Here is a 22932-nt window from a genome sequence, read left to right as displayed (position 1 = left end):
TTTCGTTTGTTTGATTTTATTTTTTAATTTTTTTTTGGGGGGGGTGGGGGGGATTGTTTTATGCATGTCTATGTGCTCATATTGCTAGGAGTCCGTATTCATGTAACAAATCAGGCATTCTTCAGCCATTACAGTTTATATGCGATTGAGAAACTTACATTTCTGCATTCCCTTCGGCTTTCCGTTTTCCCTGCAAAACAATCTCCTAAATTACATTAGGAAAGGAGATCTAAAATCAATTGCAATGGAAATAAGTCAGTACACACGCACATCTTTTCTTGAGTCACTTTCCATGTATTCCCAGCGCTCATCCATCAGCAGCAATACTTCGATGTCACCATCTTCATAGGCAACCTGCAATATGAAAGAGATTTGAGATCTCAAAAATTGCCACTCTAGAACACAAGAATAACAATGAAACCGTCATACATATTCCCAACGCTCTCTTACCGTATGTTTCTTTGTATCAGGATCATATGAATCGACAACGCCTCCATAAAACCTGAAAAATAGGCAAAATACAGCATAAGCAAGGAAACATTATTTAACAAGATTTCAACAGGAAATGGATAAGCATAATTTTTTTCTAGCAAACAAATAAAAAAATATTCCTTTCAAAAATCTAGTGATGAATGTAAAAGTAGACAATGCAGGTTGATCCTAACATATTTTATAATATATTATGACAGACAGAATAAATCAAACATCAGACTCAATCCAAGTATTTTGCGTGCATCAACAGTTCCCCATTAACAGCTATAAACCTGCACCAAGATACAATGTACCAATTGCAAATAGTTCTACAGGACAAACTTCAGAAAGGCAAAGGGTGTTAGTGACAAACCGCGCAAGATTGAGGCATGAAAAAATCAACGCATTAGTGCTCTCCAGTAAAGAAGTTAAAGGAAATCAGATGGAGATTAATGTGGGAAAGCTCAAAAATAAGTGAAATAAGACAAAGTAAATGAAATGCAAACAGAAAAAGCAACTTATAACTGTTAAAAACAAGATATAACATACTAAAAACTTTAAAGGAAGCAATTTTGGGATATTAGAAAAATAACATCAGAAAACTAAGAAATATTAAGTGAAATAAGAAGAAATTAAATAAAACGCAACTAGATAGAGCAACTTATAACAGTTAAAAACCTAAAGCCAAAAAACTCAAACATGCAGCTGGGAGACCTTCACGTGCCATAAATTCATTAAAAAGGAAAAGTTTCCTGATTATTCATATGATCAGGGTTAATACTATTAAAAAAATACATAAGTGAACTTTTAAATGCTATAAGTAGATGTAAGTTATCTAAACATCATAAGGGAAGAGACCGAAAATATAAATTCATTACTCAGACATCTACAGGTTAACTTCCCTAAGAAGTATCTGTGTCAGCACTTCGCAAAGATTATAATAGAAAAGAAATTGGAGAAAAAAAAATTTCAATGCAAATGGACTCGAGCAAGACACCCAAATTTAGGTGAACTTCTGTGATGTAATTAGAAAAGATCTGATAAGAAAACATAAGAAATTCACCACAATGACAAAAAGATGCTTTACCCACTTCTTAAAATAAACCTGATCAAAGATCAGGTAAACAGCTGAAACAGCACACAAGATAATAGATAAGCAAGAAAGAAATGTGCTGATTATCAAGATTCAAGAACAATCATACAAGAGTCGCTTCCACCGAAACAAGTGTGCGCACACACGTGCACATATATACGTGTGACAAACATTATGTGTATGTGTGTGTGTATGTGTGTATGAAGTAGCACAATAATTTGTAAACTAGGATACATGCATATAAGTATGCATACATGGCTGTTCGTTTATACTTGTGTGGGAGAGAGAGAGTGTGTGCGCGCGCGCGTGTGCATGCACAATATATAATACACATCACCGCATAGTGCTCTGTGAAGGCCAAAACAAAACTGTAGTGTTGTATTAAAATGATTTAATTGTATATTCTGAGGCATGAATAATGTGTCATGCAGGCAACTAGTGAAGGCAAACTTCTAATTACAAACCTATAAAACACATACCAATTGTGTTAAATGATTTTCAGTTTATTTTGAGGCACGTATGATGTGCCAAACAGGTAACTAGTGAATTGCAAATTTCTACCTACAGGCTACAGACCCACATCTATTAAGATCCAAATACCTGGAAGTCAATGTGCAAGAACTTACATGGTGACAAACTGAATCGGTAATTTGTTCCCAGGAACAAATATCTAACAACGGATAGTATCAGTATCATTAAATAATCTCCTAATCCAAGTTCACCAAAATAAGCACTCTTTAGACTAATTCTATTAAAGGAACCATTGTCTTTCCTTTCTGCAAGAAGGATAATAACTAGAACATGGACTAAAACATTGGTTTATTAATAACAAGAAAAAGTCATCTTACTCCTTATCATCCGGCCACCACACTTTGATCTTGGAACCAACAAGGCTTGCATCCAGTTTCTTTTTGTTATCAGGAGTATGAGATATCTGACATAAGAAGGAAAAGGCGATAAAGATTAAAATGTTCATACGCAAATCACGACATGAAATAATAGAGATTTATGTCAATTTGAGCAGACCGCTACAGAACAAAAACTTAACCTACATGTACACGCAACAAAAGCACCACATAAGTTTCCAAGGTATAAAATAGAACTAGAACATAGAGTGCAAGAACATTTACAATGAGGCCTCATTAGAAGGTAGCAAAAATGAGAAATTGACTTTTGACATCACTCAAATCCAACACCACAGTAAAGAAAGATAACGAGAAAAGAAATCATAAAAATAAGGAAAGAATATTAACATTAATCCTTATAAACATGAAAGCCGTGGAAGAATATTATAAAATCAAACATAACTTTATGCAAGTTGGAAAAAGACACAAGTGGAGGCTTATAAAGTTTGGTCGACAAACTTCTGAGGAATTATTCTACCAATTTTTGTACTACTGAGTGAAAATCGAAATTTTGATGGAGGTCAATGTCATCAAAAGCGGCCAGCCTAGGCATTGATCAAAAGCACTGCCTAGATCTGAGCGGTTTGCCTGGGCACACTGCTCAGCTTTAAACAAAAAAGCAGACCCAAATCAGCCCAAACCCAATCATTTAAACCAAACTGATTTTTTATACCCAAACCCAACCCAATAACTTAAACCCAAACCCTAACATATCCCCAAACCCTATCTCCCAACCCCAATTCTCCCACTTCCTGATGTAGTCAACAGACTCAACACCGAAACCTCATCTCTGCCGCCGCCGCAGCTTCGCCAGTGACAACATCAGTCGCCACCGCCTTCTACATCTCTACCCCTCTAATTTGAGGCCGCCATCGCCAGTTTAGGTTTTTTTTTCCCCACTGTTTTTATTTTTTCACTGTTTTAATTTTTTTTTTCCTTGCTATGAATGGGTTAACTCTTTATATTAATTATTCTAAGTTCATATTCACTTCACAGTAGCAATTATGTGCACTTAAGTCAATTTTATGTAACTTAGCTTCCTTTTTACTTAATTCATAAATATTAACTATTTAAATAAACTACTAATAAAATTGTAACAATTAAGTTAATTGAGTAATTTATGTGATTTATTTAAATCTTTCTTTGTCATGATTTGATGATCTATGAATGGTTTGTTTGTTATGATGTGGTGTAAAATGTCGGATATTCCTCCTACTAAGGAGTCTACGGTATCCACCGTTGTCCCTGTGAAAGCATCCGTTAAAAACAAAAGAAACTCGGGAGACATTGGTTGGGAGTTTGGGTTTCTTTCCGTTCCAAAAGACTTATGCTTAGTGCATGTAAATTGTGCACGACAGGATAAAAAGGTGGGTCTATAGATTGAAAAAACATATTGCCAATCGAGGAAACAGTTGCATAAAGTGTAACAATATTATGCCTGATGATAGGAAGAGGGTGCAAAAAGAACTGGACGCCAATTCCAAGAGGAAGACACTGAAGGAGATGCATATCATGGAGTTACAAGATGATGCACAATTTGACAAGCTGGATCCAACAGTGATTGAAGAGGAAATTGTCTCTCCTACTTCTACAACGGGGGGATCTTCAAAGAGATCCAAAGAGCCAACCGTTAGGCGATGGATGCTTATACAACTAGTGATCCGAGGTTAGCGAAAAGACTGAAGTGGAAGAAGAATCAGCCTGGAACGAAGGAAGCTTACACGAAAGAGAAGAGAAACTGGGTCCATATGCACATAGCTTGATGAGCATATGAGAATGACATTCCTTTTCATGCCATCTCCACCGTCTCCTTCACGAGAATGTGCAGCGCTATTGAGGATTATGAACGTACATACTGACACCTAGCATGTATATGTTGAGCCGTTGTTGAGGGGTGAATGAGACTAAGGAGTCATCGAAGGAGCATGAGAGGTGGAAGAGTGGATGTTCTGTTATGACAGATGCCTGGTCAGATAGGAAGATGCGTTCGATCATGAACCTGTGCATTCACAGCAGGCTAGGCACGACTTTCTGCAAGTCGATTGACTGCTCCACGAACTAGCATACGGGGGAGTACATTTTTGAGTGGGTAGATTCATGCATTAAGGAGATTGAGGCACAGAAGATCACTCAGATTGTCACAGACAATGCATCTACGAATATGGCGGAGAAGGAGAAAAGGCCGAGGATCTTTTGGACCAGTTTTGCAGCTAATACAATTGACCTAATGCTTAAGGATATCGAGAAGTTGTCATGCTTCAAAGCAACGACCGAGAAAGCAACGGCTCTCCCAATCTTCATCTCTAGCCACTACAGAATCTTGAATATGTTGTGTCGCATGTGTGAGATGAGGGATGTCATTAGACCCGAAGTCATCACTTTGCCACTGCGTTCTTGACTTTGCGAAGTGCTTATGACAAGTTGCTACGACTCGTTCTCCGATGAAGAAAAGCAATCATTCCACGACAGCAAGGGGTAGAAAAGTGGAGGCTAATAAGATTTTTGAGAGTTGGTGGCAACCTATGAGCATGTTATTTAAAGTCTATTCTCCCCCATTTCGCAAGTTGAGGGCGGTCGATAGCGACTACAAACCCTCAATGGGATTTATTGTGGGGATGCTTGAGATTATGCTTGCTTTGAAGAAAAAAAGACCTAATACAAGTCGGCAATGTTTTAGAAAGCGTTAGACATTTCTCGGTGCGAGACTTAGCGCCTAGCGCCCAAGAGCCTAAGCAAATGCTTCAGCGGCACATAGACATTTTTAACATCAAGAGGAAGGATTGTTTTTGAAGATTCAAATCATATTCTCACTGTTTTACTTGAGATAGACTTAGACAAAGAGTTTTGATCTCTGATACAATTTAACCCTGCTAACTCTTTTCAACAATTACTATGCTTAAACGAGCGATATACGTACTTCTAACATCACATAGTCCGCGTAAGCAATCTGTTCTCTATGGGACTCTCCCAAGACTTAGACGGACGGCTTAAGTATCGCTTGGGTTTAAGCAGCTGTCTAGGCAGGTGCCCAAACCGTTTTTTGAAACAATGCAAGCAGGTGGCTGAAATTATCAAAACCAAGACCAAGGATCGATTATGTACATCCTTACATCCTTGCATATGGCAGCTTATGTCCTTAACCCTTACTACTTCCAAGATTATGTGGCTAACTGTAGGAAGGGGAAGAAGGGGCTTCTCGATCTTGTGGAGTTATTCTATCCCGACAAGAAACACCAAGATGAGGCATGTAGAGTTCATGGAGAAGTACAAAGAAGGAAAGAGCTCATTTGGCAGAAGTTTGGCAATGAAAGCTAGGTAGAAAGTGGACTTTAATCCAGGTAAACTAAATTTGTAAATTGAATCTATCACTCATAAGTTACTTATTACAGCAACGAATTGAACTGAAACAATATATCATGCAACTAGTTGGTGGTATGTGTATGGTGCTGATTGTCCATATCTGCAAAACTTGGGGATGAAGGTTCTTAACCTCACTAGCAGTCTTCTAGATGCGTGAGGAACTGAAGTAAATTTGAGGGGTTAAATTACACGAATATTTAAAATTAATAAGATGAAGTTAATAGTTATTCATATATGACTTCACTAATTTGTTCTTTTCTTCTTTTGACGATTCACGCGAAGAAGAGAAACCAATTGGAATCGAAGAGGTTAGATGATCTTGTGTTTGTTAAGTTTAATGTCAGGCTTAAGCAAAAGAAGAGGAGAAGACAAACGTGATAGCAACACATGATCGTATTATGGTACATGCATGGATCCTAGGCGTTCCCTCCGACGACGAGGAGACTTATTCGGGTTCGAAAGTTACTTGGACAATGGTGGAAATGTATCCGGAGCAGCTAAAGTTGCCGCTGGAGGAGTGAGAATTGCAGAAGCTCAGGACCTTTGATGATTAATGGTGAAGAAGAGCCTCTTGCCTCCGACGATGTCACATACAAGGATGAGGACGATGTGGACATCGGAGGGTAGCGATCATGTGGTTGAGGATTTCCATGATGATGATGATTAGATTATATGATTATGTCACGCGTTATGCATTTAGACAATTCATTTTTTTCTACTTCGGCATTAGACTTCTAAATGTGTGATATTATTGACCGTTTACAGTGAGTGATATGACATTTTGTTGGGCATGATGATGTTTCATAGTATTTCGTTACTATTTTGGCTATTTGGTGTTTAACCATGCATGGTTTATTGTGGATTTAAAATTGCTATTTATGCTTTTTCACAAATTTATATAAATTTAATACATATTTTTGTCAATTATCATAATTAATTAAATAACTTAAAAAATAGTCAAATATCCAGGTGTACGCTTAGACACTAGGCGCTGGCTCGAACGCCTAATCAGCATAACACCTTCTATAACACTTTTGTAACATGGTTAAGGTAGAATTGTAACATGGTTAAGGTGGAATTGAAGTACTTCCACCTAACCGCCTAGGCGCTGGCTCAAACGCCTAATCCGCCTAGCGCCTTCTGTAACATTGCTTGAGGTAGAACTAAAGTAATTCTTAATGGAGGTATAAAACCCACTGTTGGAATAGTACTGACTAGTGAGTTTTCACAACACTAGAAGAAAAAGGGTCAAGTTGATGCAGCGTCTCACACTCAAATTAGATGCAACATGGAGTATGAATTAATCCAGCTTTACTTGGCCAACTGCCTAATTTGCACTAGATAAGATAATTAAAGATGCCAAAGGCACTTACTTCAACTAGGAGATGATAGACGAGAAAGAGGGTTTAAATGCAATTTCAAGGAAAGGTCAAGTTGACCCAGGACTGAGCAGAAGGAAGAATATTTCTGACTGCACCTCTCGTTTTTTCCCCTTGTTCTTATACAAGGATAGGTTAAAGGTTACACAAGGCGGTCTAGGCATCGAACCCAGCGCATAGCCCAGGCCTTCCTATTTTTTATTTTTTAATTACAATCAATGTGATCAAAAGCACTAGGCTTACAAGGATTTATAATGGCGGAGGAGGTTTTGCTTAATGTGGAGTCGGACGAGGTCTTCATAGGTGGAGGAAGCCAAAGGAGTTCGAATGAGGTTAATGGCTGTGAATGCAGCAACAAAGGAAATCAGAACCAAGACCTAGTGGTGCAGTCCACATAAGTGGTCTCCACTCCCTAGTCGGATGAGGTCTTCATAGGTGGAGGAAGCCAAAGGAGTTCGAATGAGGTTAATGGCTGTGAATGCAGCAACAAAGGAAATCAGAACCAAGACCTAGTGGTGCAGTCCACATAAGTGGTCTCCACTCCCTAGGCACTCTAAAGACCTAGGTGGGTAGAGCCTAGGTGGGCTGGGCTAAGGAAGAGCTTTTTAAAACATTGAATAGGTTCATAGCATGGTGCAAGCAAAGTTTCAACACCGAAACCTATTATTCATGCAAAATATTGTTAGAAGGATCTTAGTTTAGATTAGTGCATAAAATGGCCACAAGTAAAATTGATGATTTGATTAGCACATAGAATAAATAATATGGAAATGCTAAACCTACCTAGTACAGATCAAAATGCTTATGCATGATGCCAAATATTTTATATACAACCATTAGACAAGATATGACATCTTCAGGACTGGACTGGTGAACCCATAGCTAGAACACAGGTGACAACAAACTGAAATAGGATAGTAACCCTATATAATATAAAGCTGCAAGTCTGTTAAGTAGGAAAATAATCGAAGGGTACATATGATAACTATCCATCCCAAAATTCAGTTATAATTGCATAACTCAAGTAAAAAATTGCTTCTTCAGGTAAAACAAGACTACTATAGTTTTATTTGTATATTATAGAGGAAGCTAGGTAAATGACATTCTATATGATCAACAAATCAGAAACATGCACAAAAAGCGACTTGGAAAAGACATGCAAAATGCAACATTTGGGCATCATCAATATGACAGTTTAATCGGACACTAAGCAATCTCTTTAACCAGAAAAAATCATTGAAAGAAAGTCCATGGCAGTTTGATTCCCCTCTCCCATATTCAGTAATCACATATACAGGATAGAAAATATGTAATAACCACCAGACCAAGAGATTAATTCCTTCAAATTAAGCTTTAAAAACAAATTAATATAGAGGAACTATGAGATTACAATTATGTAAACAGAAATCTCGGAACAAATTCAAAATGGATCCAGTAAACATAAAACTAAGAGCTTAGTTCTCGAAACATATAGCATAGTAAATAAGACAAAAAAGCACAGCAATTTCAAAAGCAAAGCTGAACTTAGATGCAATGTTGTTATATAAGATCAAGAACATGAGAGAGAGAGAGAGCACCCTACATTTTCTGTCTTCAGAGGGTGCTTCCTTCTAGACATTGGCTTAACACTATCATCCAAATCGGTTTGATCTACACTAGGTGCCTTTGAAGTAGACCTCAGTGAAGAATCCATGTCCTATAAAGAAGCAAATAGGACATCACAACCATCTCTCAAGAAGTAACCAATCTGCTAACTCAAAACATAGTTTGACCAGCATTAAGAAAAAGCTAGTCTGATTACGAGTGATTTTCTTTGTTTACATAATAGTTCATGCAGCAATAGTATTTAGCTAGGGTGGCATTTGTTGTTCTACAGGAGCACATAGATACAAAATTGTAGTTTCTGTTAAAATTTTAAGATATTGAAGATGTTTTTATACTAGAAGATTGGGAATGAGAAATATTTATTCCAGAAATGCCAAAACACGTACCTTCTTTGTCCTCCCTAATGCTGTACTCTACTTAGTCACATTTTCCTATTTAAAATCCTAGCCCAAAACCCCTGCACCCTTGTTTGTTCCTACCCTAAGTCCTAACGATTTCATTGCAACTGTTGATGGTGGCTGCTGCTGCTGCAACAGCTCATTATTTTGGCCCCAAGAGATGTTTGCTGTTGCGATTGTTGCTGATTGCAGCTGCTATTTTCCCCATTGTTCTACTGTCTTTTCCCTCCCAACACACTAAAACTACAGTCCAGATCCACATAAACTGATTAGAAGACTCCTTGCCTCAAACTGAACCTCCTTGGGCCTACAAAATCTCAACAATAAATGCCAAGTTGCTCAAGTAGGTTGATGCTTGTTGCGGATCAGACACATTCCTGGCTATTTTGATGAGGATCAAAGCAGTCTTCCCAAAGGATGCATGGTATAAACTCAAATCTACTTAGATTTGAAATTTATTTCTTAACAGAGATATATGCAGATGTATGCAGTTCATATTCATAGTTAACTTAAAATTTAATTTGGAATCTTAACTGTATGTTTCCAGTCTCATTGTGTTCATTTTCATTGTTGATCTAAGATACTTAAATTAGGACATGCATGTAGATTCCTACCTATTACCTAGATCTATCCGATTCAAAGTAGGATTGCATATCATTTGTGTTACCTGTAACCTGCTATGCGTCAGTTATCATCCTAGTAACCTATCTTGCTTCAGATGTACTGAAATAACAAGTGAAACATGTAAGATTAGAAACATTACCTTCAAAGTTTGTTCTCCATCTATATCTTTCCCTGCTGCGTCTTGTTCCTTTTGCTGCTTCATATGTGACTTCCGTTTCCTTCCTGAAGTTTCTCTCTCAGCAGCCTCCTTCTTTGGTCGCCCCTTCTTTCCTCTACTTCTTGGTTTTACTTCTGTATCACTTGTCACATTTGCAGGTTCTTCACCATCATCAGCATCTTCACGTTGCTTCTCAGTATTATTCTCTTTGATCGCTTCATCATGGGTCTCACCGCTTCCTGAATGATCTTTCTGTGCAGATGCAGTAGCAGGTGGCTGCGCTACTGCATCAACATCAGTGCTCTTCGCACTTGCCTTTGACCCAGGTGGTCGCCTTCCTTTGTTTCTTGCAGAATTTGTAGGATTCTCAACAGAGGCTGGGGGAGCAACAGATATGTTCTCTTCATTCTTCTTCTCAGGTTCCACAAAACCTGCAGGTTCAACTTCCATGCCAGATGCCTTATCAACTTTTGAACTATTTGCTTCCTTAGCACGACCCTTTCTTCTATTGGTCATAATTGATGCATCTTTGTCACTGTCAGTACGAGAGTCACCTGTAGTGTCTGTTGACTGCACTGACGTGTTAGCTTTGCGGCCTCTTGCTTTCTTTACATCAGTTATACCATCTGACTTTACAGAGACCGCTTCTGAGTTATCATCAATAGCCTGGCTGGAAGGAGCATTTTGCAACTGCCCATTTCGACGTGACTGTTCAGACATTTGTTTCGGAGAAGACGGCTCTTCCATGGTGTCATTATTTTCCAATTGAACAGTACCATTGCTTGTTGCCTCTACTGTTGAAACATCTGCAGCAGAAACAACTTTTTCGGGGCAACCCACTTCTTGCTCCATCTTTGCAGAAACCTAAAGAAATTCAGTATAAAATGTGGTTGAACTTGTATGCTCCATAATAGAACTAAACAAGCACATGGAAGGTATTGGAGAGAAACTCGAGTTAAGTAGAAACCTGAGGCAGTTCATCAGAAATGGTCCTTTCAGATATCTTGCTGTCATCTGCCTGAATCATCACAGTTACACCAGTCATAACAATAACAAACGCATAATACGTATTATGTAATTAATATAATACAATTTTGCAACTATGTCAAATACCTTCCAGCATAATCACAGTGCAAAGCTGCAAGAACATTCAAACTAAGAGCTTCATAATGAGTAAAAAAATTTACCCATGATGATGTAAAAAAATAAGATGACAGCATCAACCATATACAATAAATGAAACCAAGAAATTTGGAATGAAACTTCGACATTCATAGGCACTTCTTTATCCACAGACATGTAGAAGAACCAAAAAGGTTTCAGTACCAAATCATAATACCCTCACACTGTTCCATTTAGGGGCTTATCCTCAAAAACGAGTATGACTTCACATCACCTGACAGTAAATTCGTATTATGATGTTAAGAAAACCAACATATTGGTTTCGTTATCATCACAGTTGCTTGGAACTTGGTTCCTTCCGGTTCACAGGACGGGTACGGGAACGCGGTACACCACTCGTTAGGAATCGGGTACGAGGGGGTAGGCTTATACGGTACGTCACGGAACGTGGTACGCTTTAGGTTCAGTTCTGAAATGCTAGTTGATATCAGTAATGGTAAAAGAACCATAAGAATCACGTCGCATATACACACACACACATCCATATATACGCATACACACACACATCCATATATATAGATTTATATATACACACACACACATATATACACACACACCAGACACACACACACACACACACACACACACACACACACATATATATATATATAAAAGAAAATATGGGTAGATCTACATATTTAATTCCAAAACCCCCTCCCCTAACACACCGCACCCAAAAGATGAATGTTAATGATATTACATGTGCTGCAACTACTACCTGAGGACATTACCAAATCAACTTATCCCAAGATTTGTGGCACCACTACAAATAACATACATTTTTGAAGATCTGTGTGGCGTCTATAGCCCCGAATTGGAAATTATGGATAGAATTCAATGATGCACTCAAAACCCACAAGAGTATGTTATTGTAATGTACTTTCCAATGAAAGAAAACAGACAAATGGGAAGAGATGCAGCTCACAAAGATATCTCTGATAGTTCCTAGCTCTCGTAAAGACAGGAGAAAAAACTGCATCATATCATCCTTTATGAACAGGGCAGACAATATTAATGGCGGCTAAAATATTATCATCGAGAAACTAACAAATAAAACAATATAATTGTCTTCTTGCAAGCAAGTGATTGAAATTTTAAAATACAGCCGCCTGTCATTCTACGTGAACACTGAATAATTAAATCAATTTAATATGTTTGAACAGACTTAAAGATCCATGCATTAGGTGTATGGTCCCCCTTCTACATCTCTTTTCTTAACGTGTACCTTTCTACATTTATCTGATCACACCAAAAACTGTTTCATTTCTCAATAAAGATGTCCATCAGTTAACAGACAAGAGGTTCCAAAAAAGATGGGCTTTTTTATACATACGCAATGGACGACTTGTTGCTCTGATCCCAAATTCACCACACAATAGCAGCCTACAACATGGATAGCTCTACCATGAAGTCTAATAGAATTGGACATGGCTGACACCTGATGGAACATGCCTTCTTGCATCATATCAATATATGTGAAAGAGACATACAGGGACAGATAGCATCAAAGACGGTAGAATGCAACAATAGTGACCATGTCATGCATCTCAATGCTGACACCTCCTCAAGAGGAAGGGTCTCAGGATCGAAGTATAGGAAAGCAAAAAATGAAACAATGGAAGGTAGAGAGATTCAGCAATGTTGAGTAGACATTAGAAGTGAAGACATTATAGGTGAAGATTACAACAATGACGAGCTGTGTTTGAGCATGAGGGAAAAAAATTAAAAACATTCATAATTATTGTAGTTGTATTCTATCAATTATGCTCCAAACCAGCCCGTTTCTCATGAAAGCAAAATGAAGATGATCACACAACAAGGACAACAATGAAGTCAATTAAGCAAGAGATGCTTCACAAACAAAATCTCCATTAATGTGAACTTGCCATGTCTAGTCGTAAAGGTGAAATACTGACCTTAAACATGCATCTATAACAAAATATCCAACCTAGCACGACATATTCATCAGTAAATAGAATATCCCAAGGGGGGAATACCAAATGAGAGAGGCATTAGAATGCAGTTGGCAAGTATAAAGTTCAAATGATCAAATTTGAAAAGAGTCATATTATAACATACCAGAATTTCAGCACTTGCATGTGTTTCTTTATGATCCTCCTGACATATGGAGGCAACAACTTCATTGTATTCGCTCAAAGGGGCACCTTTGGATTGAATCAACTCCATTAAGTAAGGTCTTATCTTAGGGGCACAATTGCTGATAACTTTCTTTGCTAACTTTTGTGCAATGGGAAGAGCATCCTGTGCCCATCATTAAGGAAAAAGTTATTAGTTAAGGAAAATATTTTAAAAATGCATCTTATTCGAGAGATCATTGGAGAAGCACATCTTTAAAGACATTCTATACCTTGTTATCATTTTTCAAAACTTCGAGGAGAGGAGAGAGAAGATCAGTGGAGATATCTTCACTCTCCTCTATAACAAGTGACATAATAGTCTCCATAGAAGAGAAAACATTTTCGGAATGGTTCTCCCTGAAATAAATACAACCTCGTCAAGAAAAACAGGATAAATCAAATGATGAAATAAGTGAAAAATAAAGTGCCAGAAATGATAGCAACATGATAATGGGTATCTGCATCAACACCCAGAGAAGACATTTAGAACAAATTTAGGTCCCTTAATAATATTGCACTACTCTTGATTACATTGTGGTTTGTGACAATTTAAATTGTCAAATCTTCAAATATTTTAACTAAAAGCAAATTCAAATACAGGTTTTTTTGCAAATATAATCGAGAAATCTTTCAGAACTCCAGACAAGACATCATTCAGTCAACATCCACATTTCTTGTTTAAAAGAATTAGAGAATTATGAAAACAATAATAAAATCAGTTTAAGCACATAGACGGCTAAGGTCTAAGTCTAGCCATATTACATAAGAAATGAAATTCAGAAGAGTAAAGAATACCATGTATTAAAGTCAAATCATACATAAATAATAAGGACATCCAATATTAATCCGATAACAGAGAAGATAAAATACTTGAGTTATAGCGAAAGCTTCTATTAATTGACAAGCCAAACAAAGATGGATTCTATAGCCCAACTGAAGAGATGACTACTACATGGCAGAAGCAGCCTAAATGTTGAAGTTTGAAAAATAATAGTGCCATCATCACATGGTTTTCCCCAGTAAAATAAACACCTCTGCTAATCTTTTTCTTGCCACTTAAAAAAATCAGAGACAACTAAAACAGAGTGTGCAAACAATGCTACATTCATAGTGAATCGTGTGTCGCAAGCTATTATTAACATAACCTAGTAAGTGACTCATCCAGGCAGTCATTATATCTCTGGACCTCAACAGTCACTTATAATAGCTCCTCAAATCAAATCAGTCTTAAGCCATTACAAAATGCAGCCCACCTACCAGATTTAGAAAGATGACTGGAAAATTGTCAGCTTATCAGAAGCAACAGAAGACACAAAAGCTTAGTAAGCAACCGCTATACGTAATATAAACTGTCAACTGCATAGGCAACACATTTATGTAGCCAAGATCTCGTGCACTTAACAATCCTAAATAACTATTAGACCAAGAAAACAGATATATAGAATTTATCCTCAGTTTAAAACGATTCAATGACTTCAGATATTCCAATTTTGACATTTCTTTAGAGGCAAAAATTAAGTGCCAAGATGGTATCTGAACCCCTAGCCTGATAAAAAATCACTTACTACACAAAACAAATCCTCTCAGTATGCACTGGACACTAATGATGATAGATGTACTGCAACTGATGACACATTCCATTTGCCCTCATTCCCACACTATACTTCTACATCATAAAACACAACATGAAAGAAGAACAAATTTAAAAAATGCTTACGGAACATGCCAAACATTCAGAAAACACAATTTAAAGATCTCAACTAGAAATCCAATGAAAAATAAATTAACATATGAAACTCTACGGCAAATAACACTGACCAAACTATGAAACATGTATGTATGGCCATTCCAGTGCATTCTCCTTAAAGCATTTCTCATACATGTACAACAGATTGTAAATTGTTATCATTATGAATAATATCAGAGAACTTGTGCTGTGCTTCTACTATATCCTATAAGATGAACAATACACAAGAATATCTTGTGGTGTTCTACTATATCCTATAAGCAGAACAATACACATCCATATGCCACGAGATCCCATCAAACACAGTTAAAGGTAGCACGAACGTATATACACCAAGGAAGGCCTATGGGGCACTGGACCTTGATGACAGTACCTACCAAAGCGTCCAGAGAATTTGCCCACAATTTATTAGTTCTCAAGAACTATCAAGTGCTATCAAAACGGACAGATCAAATTAGACATAGAGGACCAAACAATTTGGGCCAAAATACTAGATACGACTTGGCAGGTAGCATGAGTTTTTTCTAGACTTTTGCTCCTTTCAAGAAGAAACTATATTGTCTGCAATCTTTTCAAAAGCGAACAATGCGTCTTTGATAATCTTCCACTACCATGAGACTAAACGAGGCATTGTTAAAAACTATGATGTTTAGTTAATTGCTAGTTACAAAAAATAAGATTTTCAACTGTTTGAATCCCACAAGGAGAAATAGGGGATACTTGAGATCAACCAATAAAGTTAATGAAATCCGAACACAATACACAAAGTTATAAATGAAAATTATAGGATCTACGGTCCACTTAACCTCAAAATGAACCAGCATAACGCATTTCTTTTAGTTCTAGTATCAAGCCATACAATTAAGAACAGCTTTTTTTAGGGATATTTCTGCATGAAACCAGGTAATGTTAAGTCTTCTTACCTACAGGCTTTCACTTCTCTCTTCAACTCTATCCTTCCTTTTTTTCCAAATTCATTGTTTTCTTTGATATTTAAATAAATATTTACCTGCCAACCCCAAATTAAACTTTGCTAGAAGAATGCACCATTTTCAGAAGCCTGCCAATACAAAAAAGGTGAAAATGAAAATGACAGGAGCTATGCTGTCCACTTGGCCTCAAGATGAACCACAATATCCCATTTCTTTTAATTCTAGTTCCAGACGACACAATTAAGTACAGCTTTTTTAGGGATATTTCTGTATGAATCCACGTAATTATTGAAGTCTTCTTACCTACAAACTTTCACCTCTTTCTTCAAGAGGGTTTTTTTTCGTAGAGTTCATTATGTCCTTTGATAGTCTAATTTCATGAAATAGATATTAGGCTGCCAAGCCCAAAACTAGACTTTGCTACCAGAATGCACTATTTTCAGAAGCCTGCCTTCTCCCTCTAACTACAAAGGTAAACATTTACTACAGCCAGCAACCTGATTCCTAAGGATAAATCCTCATAAGGACTTCATATTTAATGTTCGATTGAAGAACTTAGATCTGAATGTAAAACTATATGGAGACACTGCAAAGAAGCATTGTAGATACTATATATGCAATAATGCAAGCCTTAATTTTGAGACATAATCTTGGAATCAATTCCCCAGGTAGTAAAGGAACTAAACATTGAGATTGAAGAATTGTGCCATTTCATTGTCATCTACACCTCAGCTGATATGACACAAGCAGTGCAAGCTTGTGTGACACTTATGGAATTGTAACAATCCCTGGGAGAGCACCTAGCTAAATATGGTTCCAAAACATACGGCTCCATCCACTTCCCTGAAGGTGACAGAGCCACATCTTCCATGAATGTATTTCTACATATGAACTTAAAAATAATAAATAACAATGGCACAACACCTCAACTTGCTAACTGGTAAATGGTATCCCAAATTTAGAGAAAATAAAAATCCAAGAATTAGAGCAAGCTAAGCAACAGTCAAAAGGATAATCATCAAATGATGATGCAATAAAAGAATTCAGTATGATGCAGTACGAACAAGATTCTCACCGTATAGTCTTCCGGAAATAATTAAACATCTGATGAATCAAAGCATCACATTCAAGATCCAGCATCACAACACATGAACGGACCTTGGCAACAGTTTCGAGTATTGAAATTCTTTTTTGAAAAGCACGGCTAGTTATGTCATCCAGTCCTTCAAAAGCTGCGACAATCATTTGAAAAATCTCCTATTGAATCCCAAAAGAAAGTTAGCAGCAGTACAAAAAAATTCAACATAGATATAAAATAAAATTACAATAACAATCTGAAAATGTTTGATGTATTCTGAAACAACTCAACAGATGTCACAGCCAACCTTCATAATGTCATCATCATATGGAGCCTCAGGTGCTGTTATTCTTGTAATTTCACTAATACATGATGCCACAGCAACTTTCACATCCATATCTGAGTGTCCCAATACATCATTCATAGTTAGTGCCTTCATTAGAGGCTGAAGTGCTTCCAACATCGATGGGGACGGGGATTGTTCCACAGTCGACAACTGACCATCAATTTTCTGAAAATCAGCATAAACAACAATATCAAAAAGAACAGCTCATAAATCAGAAAAAAAAAGAGTATCGAAATTTGAATGTTTTGACTTCAGAAAACAGTAACCACTAATCAGCAAAGTGCTGGAAAGTCAAAGATAAGATTTAAAAACAATAATAAACAATGTCACAAGAGCAAATAGGATAATAGAATGAAAAATTAACATCAATTAAAGCATCAGCAAAAGAAAAAACTTGCCTCGCTAAGGAACAAATCTATCATACTACCATACAGTAAAGCCCTGCATAAATCCAAAAAGGCAACCTATGTATCATTCAACATAGATATTATCATTAAGCGCCCTTATGTTCATCAAACAAAGGCTTTCTTTTCCAAACTGCCGTTGCGGATAAAAGATGAGCATATATGAAAGAAGTTATTCAGTTCGATCTAGTTCAAAAAATGTATCATGATGTCATAACTACTACTCCTGAAACAAACCCGTATATCTCCATCTCCTCAACAATAATACAAACCTGATATGATCTTCCGCATCATATTCATACATACATCATGAATAAGTATTCATACCGTATATCTCAAGGAAGAGCATTTCCAGTATGGATAGTGCTCCATAAGACGTTCACAAGGGTGAATGGGACCAATTATGAAGAATAAATGAAACACAGAGTCACAGCATGATAGATTTGGACACAAGAACTTTCCTCCAGGTGTAAGTTCTATATGGATTCATTCAAAATGTTAGACAATGTTTTGCCATATCCTTTCAATAATACATACCTTGAGATGAATACAGATGAACTTCTAGGTCTCAGAAGTTTTTCATATAAAGAGAACCTAAAAGTTAATTATGCATCTAAAAGCTTGTCCCTTGATCCTTTTCAAATATATAGATCTACACATCGAGACATATAAATTCAAGGAGAGAGAAGTTTTAATGCAATTGAATAGTCGTACATGTCGGAACATGATGAAACATGAAAAGCGATGGTAAATATGCAAAGATAGTAACTTATTACAATCCTAAACCACAAGAAAGATGCAAACAAGATGCAAGTGAAATCGATGTATCATTTGATGGACAAATAAATGTATCGAAACTATTGGGCTATCCACTAGAAGGTGTTTCCATGTGGCACTCCAAAATGTTAATTATGAATGACATTGACAGCACCCATATTATCGGGATAATACATGAGGACGGTGCACTCAATTTTGGGTTCTAGTAAATACATTTTATTCTTTCATCCACTACTGCCAAGGGTTGTCTCCTACATTAGGTTAAGCACTATCGACATCCAATATTCAACATTTGTATTACCAAATAACACATGTCGAAAGTAATTACCTTTGGCATACAAGGATGTAAAAAATTAAGCATTCATGACTTAACATTTTACAATACCGTTCAAGGAGTCGTTAGGTGCAACCATGTCACCAATATGTACTTCAATAACAAAAGTAAAGTATCTGTAAACCCAAAATTATTTGTTCATTATTTAGTTGATATCAACCCTTTCAGAAGGCAGCTTAAGCTCATAAACCAAAGAAATATGCTTCCAAATTATCAATATGCAAAGACTTACAAAATGTAAAACGGAGCAACTTTCTATCAACAAAATTATTCTTAAGACATCAAATGAGATAATCAGACAATTGGGAAAGACCAACAATAAATACAAAGAAATGCAGAGAAGATATGGAATCAAATACATGGTGGATGTTCTGTAACTGAGATCAAACATCTTTTTTCCTAGTATTTTTGCAGCCATACAAGTTCAAACAGGATGGAAGGGGCAAAAAATGGGCATTACACATGAACGTCCCATGCCCGTGCACCTACACACCTAAAGTTACCACAGTCAAGCAAGAGTACTAAATCTCCACATGAAAGCAAGTCATTGCCAAAAAAACACCTCCTTGAGCATGCAAAAATATCAATACCACCCAAAAGGTCTCAACCCAGAAAATATAAAGGATTTAAACGATGCAGATGACAAAAGAAAAGTTCACCAAACACTTGCAATTGCCGAACTATTACAATTATCGAACTAAAATGAAATAGCTCTTCCACTCAAAAGTTGATCTAAATTGGGGTTTTCTACAAGTAAGAACAAATAAGACATAAATACTACAAAAAAATCAAGAGAAAATCCTACATGCAAAGCAATCCAACATAAAGAACAGAAAATCCCAAAATGGAAAGGGGGGAAGTTAGGGATTTACATCAAGAAGCGAATAGAGCTCCTCAGCAGAAGAAGGCGGCGAAGCGAGCTCTTTTCCAAGCTCGACGAACTTGGCCTCCGTTCCCTTCACTCCTTCCGCCATTTCTCGAAAGATTCTCGAGAGATTCGACTTCGCCCGCGGATTCACGACATGAAAACCTCAGAAAAACCCTAGAAAGCAACAAGATTGAGCGGAAAAAGGAAGGAAAAAGATCGAAGCTAGGGTTTCTTGAGAGAAGAAATAAAACCTAGGGCACAGTTTTAATTGTTTTTACCTGCCCTTTTTAATTTTAATTTTAATTTTTTTCTCTCTCTTGCTTTTTTTCCCTTGTATTTTTTGCTCGTAATGAACGATCGCGAGCGATTTTGAGGCCTCGAAAGGGGGTTTTAATGCGGACCCGTTCGGATTTTGCCCATATTTATTAGATCTGGTTAATTGTAGGGGTTTCGAGTCCGCAACGAGGGTCCTTGGATTTCGGGTCTCGGCGTTGGGCCCCTGCGGATGCCAGGGGAAATGACACGCGTACCCCTGATGTGTCAGTATATTGTCTTTTCCGCCTCTGCCTTTTTATTTGAATTCTCTCTTGCTTTGGTAATTTTATCTGAGAGTAAATTGCATTTATATTCATTTAAATGCTTCTTGGAGTTTTGTTTTTACTCAAGACAGTTTGAACTTCTGTTGTCTGTAAATAGCCAAATAGGGTCTTTTTACAGAGAGAGAGGGGTTTTTTTTTGCTTTCAGTCCCTTAAACTTTAAATTTTTATGTTACCAAATTATTAAAATTGTTATTTGGTCCCTAAATTCTTAGTAAGCCTTTACAAAATCAGTCTCACAAATCATTATATTACTATCATTATATTACTATTAGATCTCATTCTTAAAAGTTGTTTCAAATTAATCTTTATAATCATGAGGCGTGGTAGCGCAACATAAGACTTGGGAGAGGAGTGATTCAAAATATTTAAGGTTTAAGAGACTAATATTGAAGTGTATAAAGTAAGTAAGAACTCTCACTTTATTGATCGTTCATGATTCATGAATGCGCGAGTACAATAATTTATAGATGATAAGAAATTTAATATAGAAACTCTAAGTACTATGTAGAGAATAAGGATATGTATTACTACCAGATATTGAAAGATACATTACCAAATACAAAATGTAGCAATAACATAATTATATCATATTAAGTTCCACTCCACCAAATCAATGGGATAAGATCATGGGTTTGGATATAATGAGCCAAAAATGATAGATGCCTAAGCCTCGATGAAGTGTGGTGAAAAGAAAAACCCAACGGTTGTAAGATTGATAATGTAGGATAGAAATCTAGCGGCATCGATGAAGAAGAGTTCAATGTCAATGAGATTAATAGCGAGAGCTAGGAATCCTTTACATCAACGGAGAAAAATTTTATGATAACGAGATCAAATGGCGAGGAACGTAATCCCTATCCATCGATGGAAAACTAGAAGGGTCAATGTTGAGGCCAGGAAGAGGAGGATTTGTTGTGAAGAAAATATCAATGATTGATGTCGATGCTATATAGAAGAAAATATCGTAATAAGCAGGGACATGATTTAGAGTCGAAATGCTATGTATGATAGCGATGATTTCTTTTTATAGGAAGAGAGCTCCATAGAAGAGGCAAGGGTGAGATTGTATTACAAGGGACATCAACAGTGAAGGCTCAATTATAGGGGCAATGTCAGATCTAATCTACAACAAACAATGATAAAAGCGGAAAGAATGAAGTTGTCAAAGATGAGATCAAAGACGCCAATGGAAAGTATGTAGGCGGTGCTTGGTGTTAAGACTCTCTCAGCAGCATCGAGTCGAAGAAACAAAAGAGAGGTTTTTAGGGCTAAAAACATAGCTCTGACATAATGTAAAGGAGAAAGAAATCTCTCTTTATTTTATTTTATTTTTTGGTTTGACAATGGAACTTCCCCACGATCATTTGGACTATGAGTTGTAGGATCTGCGAAATCACACACTAAACACTAGAGGGTGGGTGAATAGTGTTATTTAAAATTTTACAAGATGAATTATAACTTTCAAGAACAATGAACAACAATCTCAGGAAATGAACAATCACAAACAAGAGATTTTATACTGTCTCCACTACCCTGGTGTACATCCAGTCCCCAAGCCAATTCTGCTTGAGATTTTCCTTTCCTTGATTTGTAAATCCACAAACCAACCTGACCTTGAAAGCCACAAGATCAAATCTGACCAATTGACAAAACCATGCCAATTGCAACCAATCTCTAAACCAAGAGATCTTATCTCTCAAATCGGAGATAACCTTCCTTTAAAGTAAAGTACAAAACTGATCCTATAAGCCTTGATGTGAATGTGAAGTGCAGCAGTGGCTTAGGAATTTAAACTCTCTGAAAATTTACCTAAACAATTCCAGTAATGATGGAGAACAAAGGCAATCTCAGAATTTTCTTTTCTTGATAATTTGAATGAGAATTTGTATCAAGAAAGAATGAATTTGATCAAAATTTGAATCTTGTATGTACTAATGTCAGTCACAAATTCTGATGTTAAAACTTATTTATAGCCTCTGAAATATTCAAATTTTAAACCAATTAACGTTTAAAATCGGCTATAAACGTTCACTAATTCAAATTCAGAACAGTTAGAAAACTGTCTTTATAGTCGACTACTAAGCTTAGTAGTCAACTACACTGAGTCTATTCAGACTCTGTGAAGTCAAGAAATATGCTTAGTAGTCGACTACTTAAGGCATTAGTGGACTAATCTGTAAAACTTAAGTTTTATAAGTTAAACTGAGAATGAGTAGTCGACTAGTAAGCATAGTAGTCGACTAGTCTGTAAATATGAAGTTTCTGTAACTTTGACTAAGGATTTCATAGTCGACTACTAAGGGTATTAATTGACTACAGATACATAGATATGAGATATTTGATATATTTTGAGACTCGCTCTATATCTATAAACTCTAATAGTTAACTTAGGGGATTTCTATAATTAACCACACACTAAGCATGTGTTAGTGTGTTCTAAATACTATGTGTGTGTATGTGTTGTGAGTGATCAAGGTTTTTAACAAAGATTTTACCTAATGAAAGATAACCTAAAATACAATTATATCATTGTA

General features: G+C 36.6%; 1 protein-coding gene across 2 annotated transcripts in view; it reads right to left on the bottom strand.

The window, feature by feature from the left end:
- The window catches only part of LOC109819884 (claspin), a 22493-nt gene extending 2321 nt beyond the window's left edge, over window positions 1-20172 (bottom strand). Inside the window, exons 1-13 of one of the 2 annotated variants that reach the window (XM_020385847.1) lie at window positions 20077-20172; window positions 19803-19972; window positions 17377-17580; window positions 17067-17248; window positions 13543-13669; window positions 13254-13436; window positions 10960-11010; window positions 9975-10856; window positions 8791-8904; window positions 2413-2498; window positions 451-502; window positions 271-354; window positions 159-190 (exon numbers count right to left, since the gene is read on the bottom strand). In XM_020385847.1, the coding sequence (XP_020241436.1) occupies window positions 159-190; window positions 271-354; window positions 451-502; window positions 2413-2498; window positions 8791-8904; window positions 9975-10856; window positions 10960-11010; window positions 13254-13436; window positions 13543-13669; window positions 17067-17248; window positions 17377-17580; window positions 19803-19904 (2099 nt within the window). In that variant the 5' untranslated portion in view covers window positions 19905-19972; window positions 20077-20172. Of the gene's footprint in view, window positions 1-158; window positions 191-270; window positions 355-450; window positions 503-2412; window positions 2499-8790; window positions 8905-9974; window positions 10857-10959; window positions 11011-13253; window positions 13437-13542; window positions 13670-17066; window positions 17249-17376; window positions 17581-19802 lie in introns of both variants that reach the window. The other variant, XM_020385845.1, reaches the window with a different exon arrangement.

Source organism: Asparagus officinalis, chromosome 8 (genome assembly GCF_001876935.1).
Source record: "Asparagus officinalis chromosome 8, Aspof.V1, whole genome shotgun sequence".
NCBI classification, from domain to species: domain Eukaryota; kingdom Viridiplantae; phylum Streptophyta; class Magnoliopsida; order Asparagales; family Asparagaceae; genus Asparagus; species Asparagus officinalis.
The sequence above is the reverse complement of the archived record's forward strand: the minus strand, read 5'-3'. Positions and strand labels throughout refer to the sequence as shown.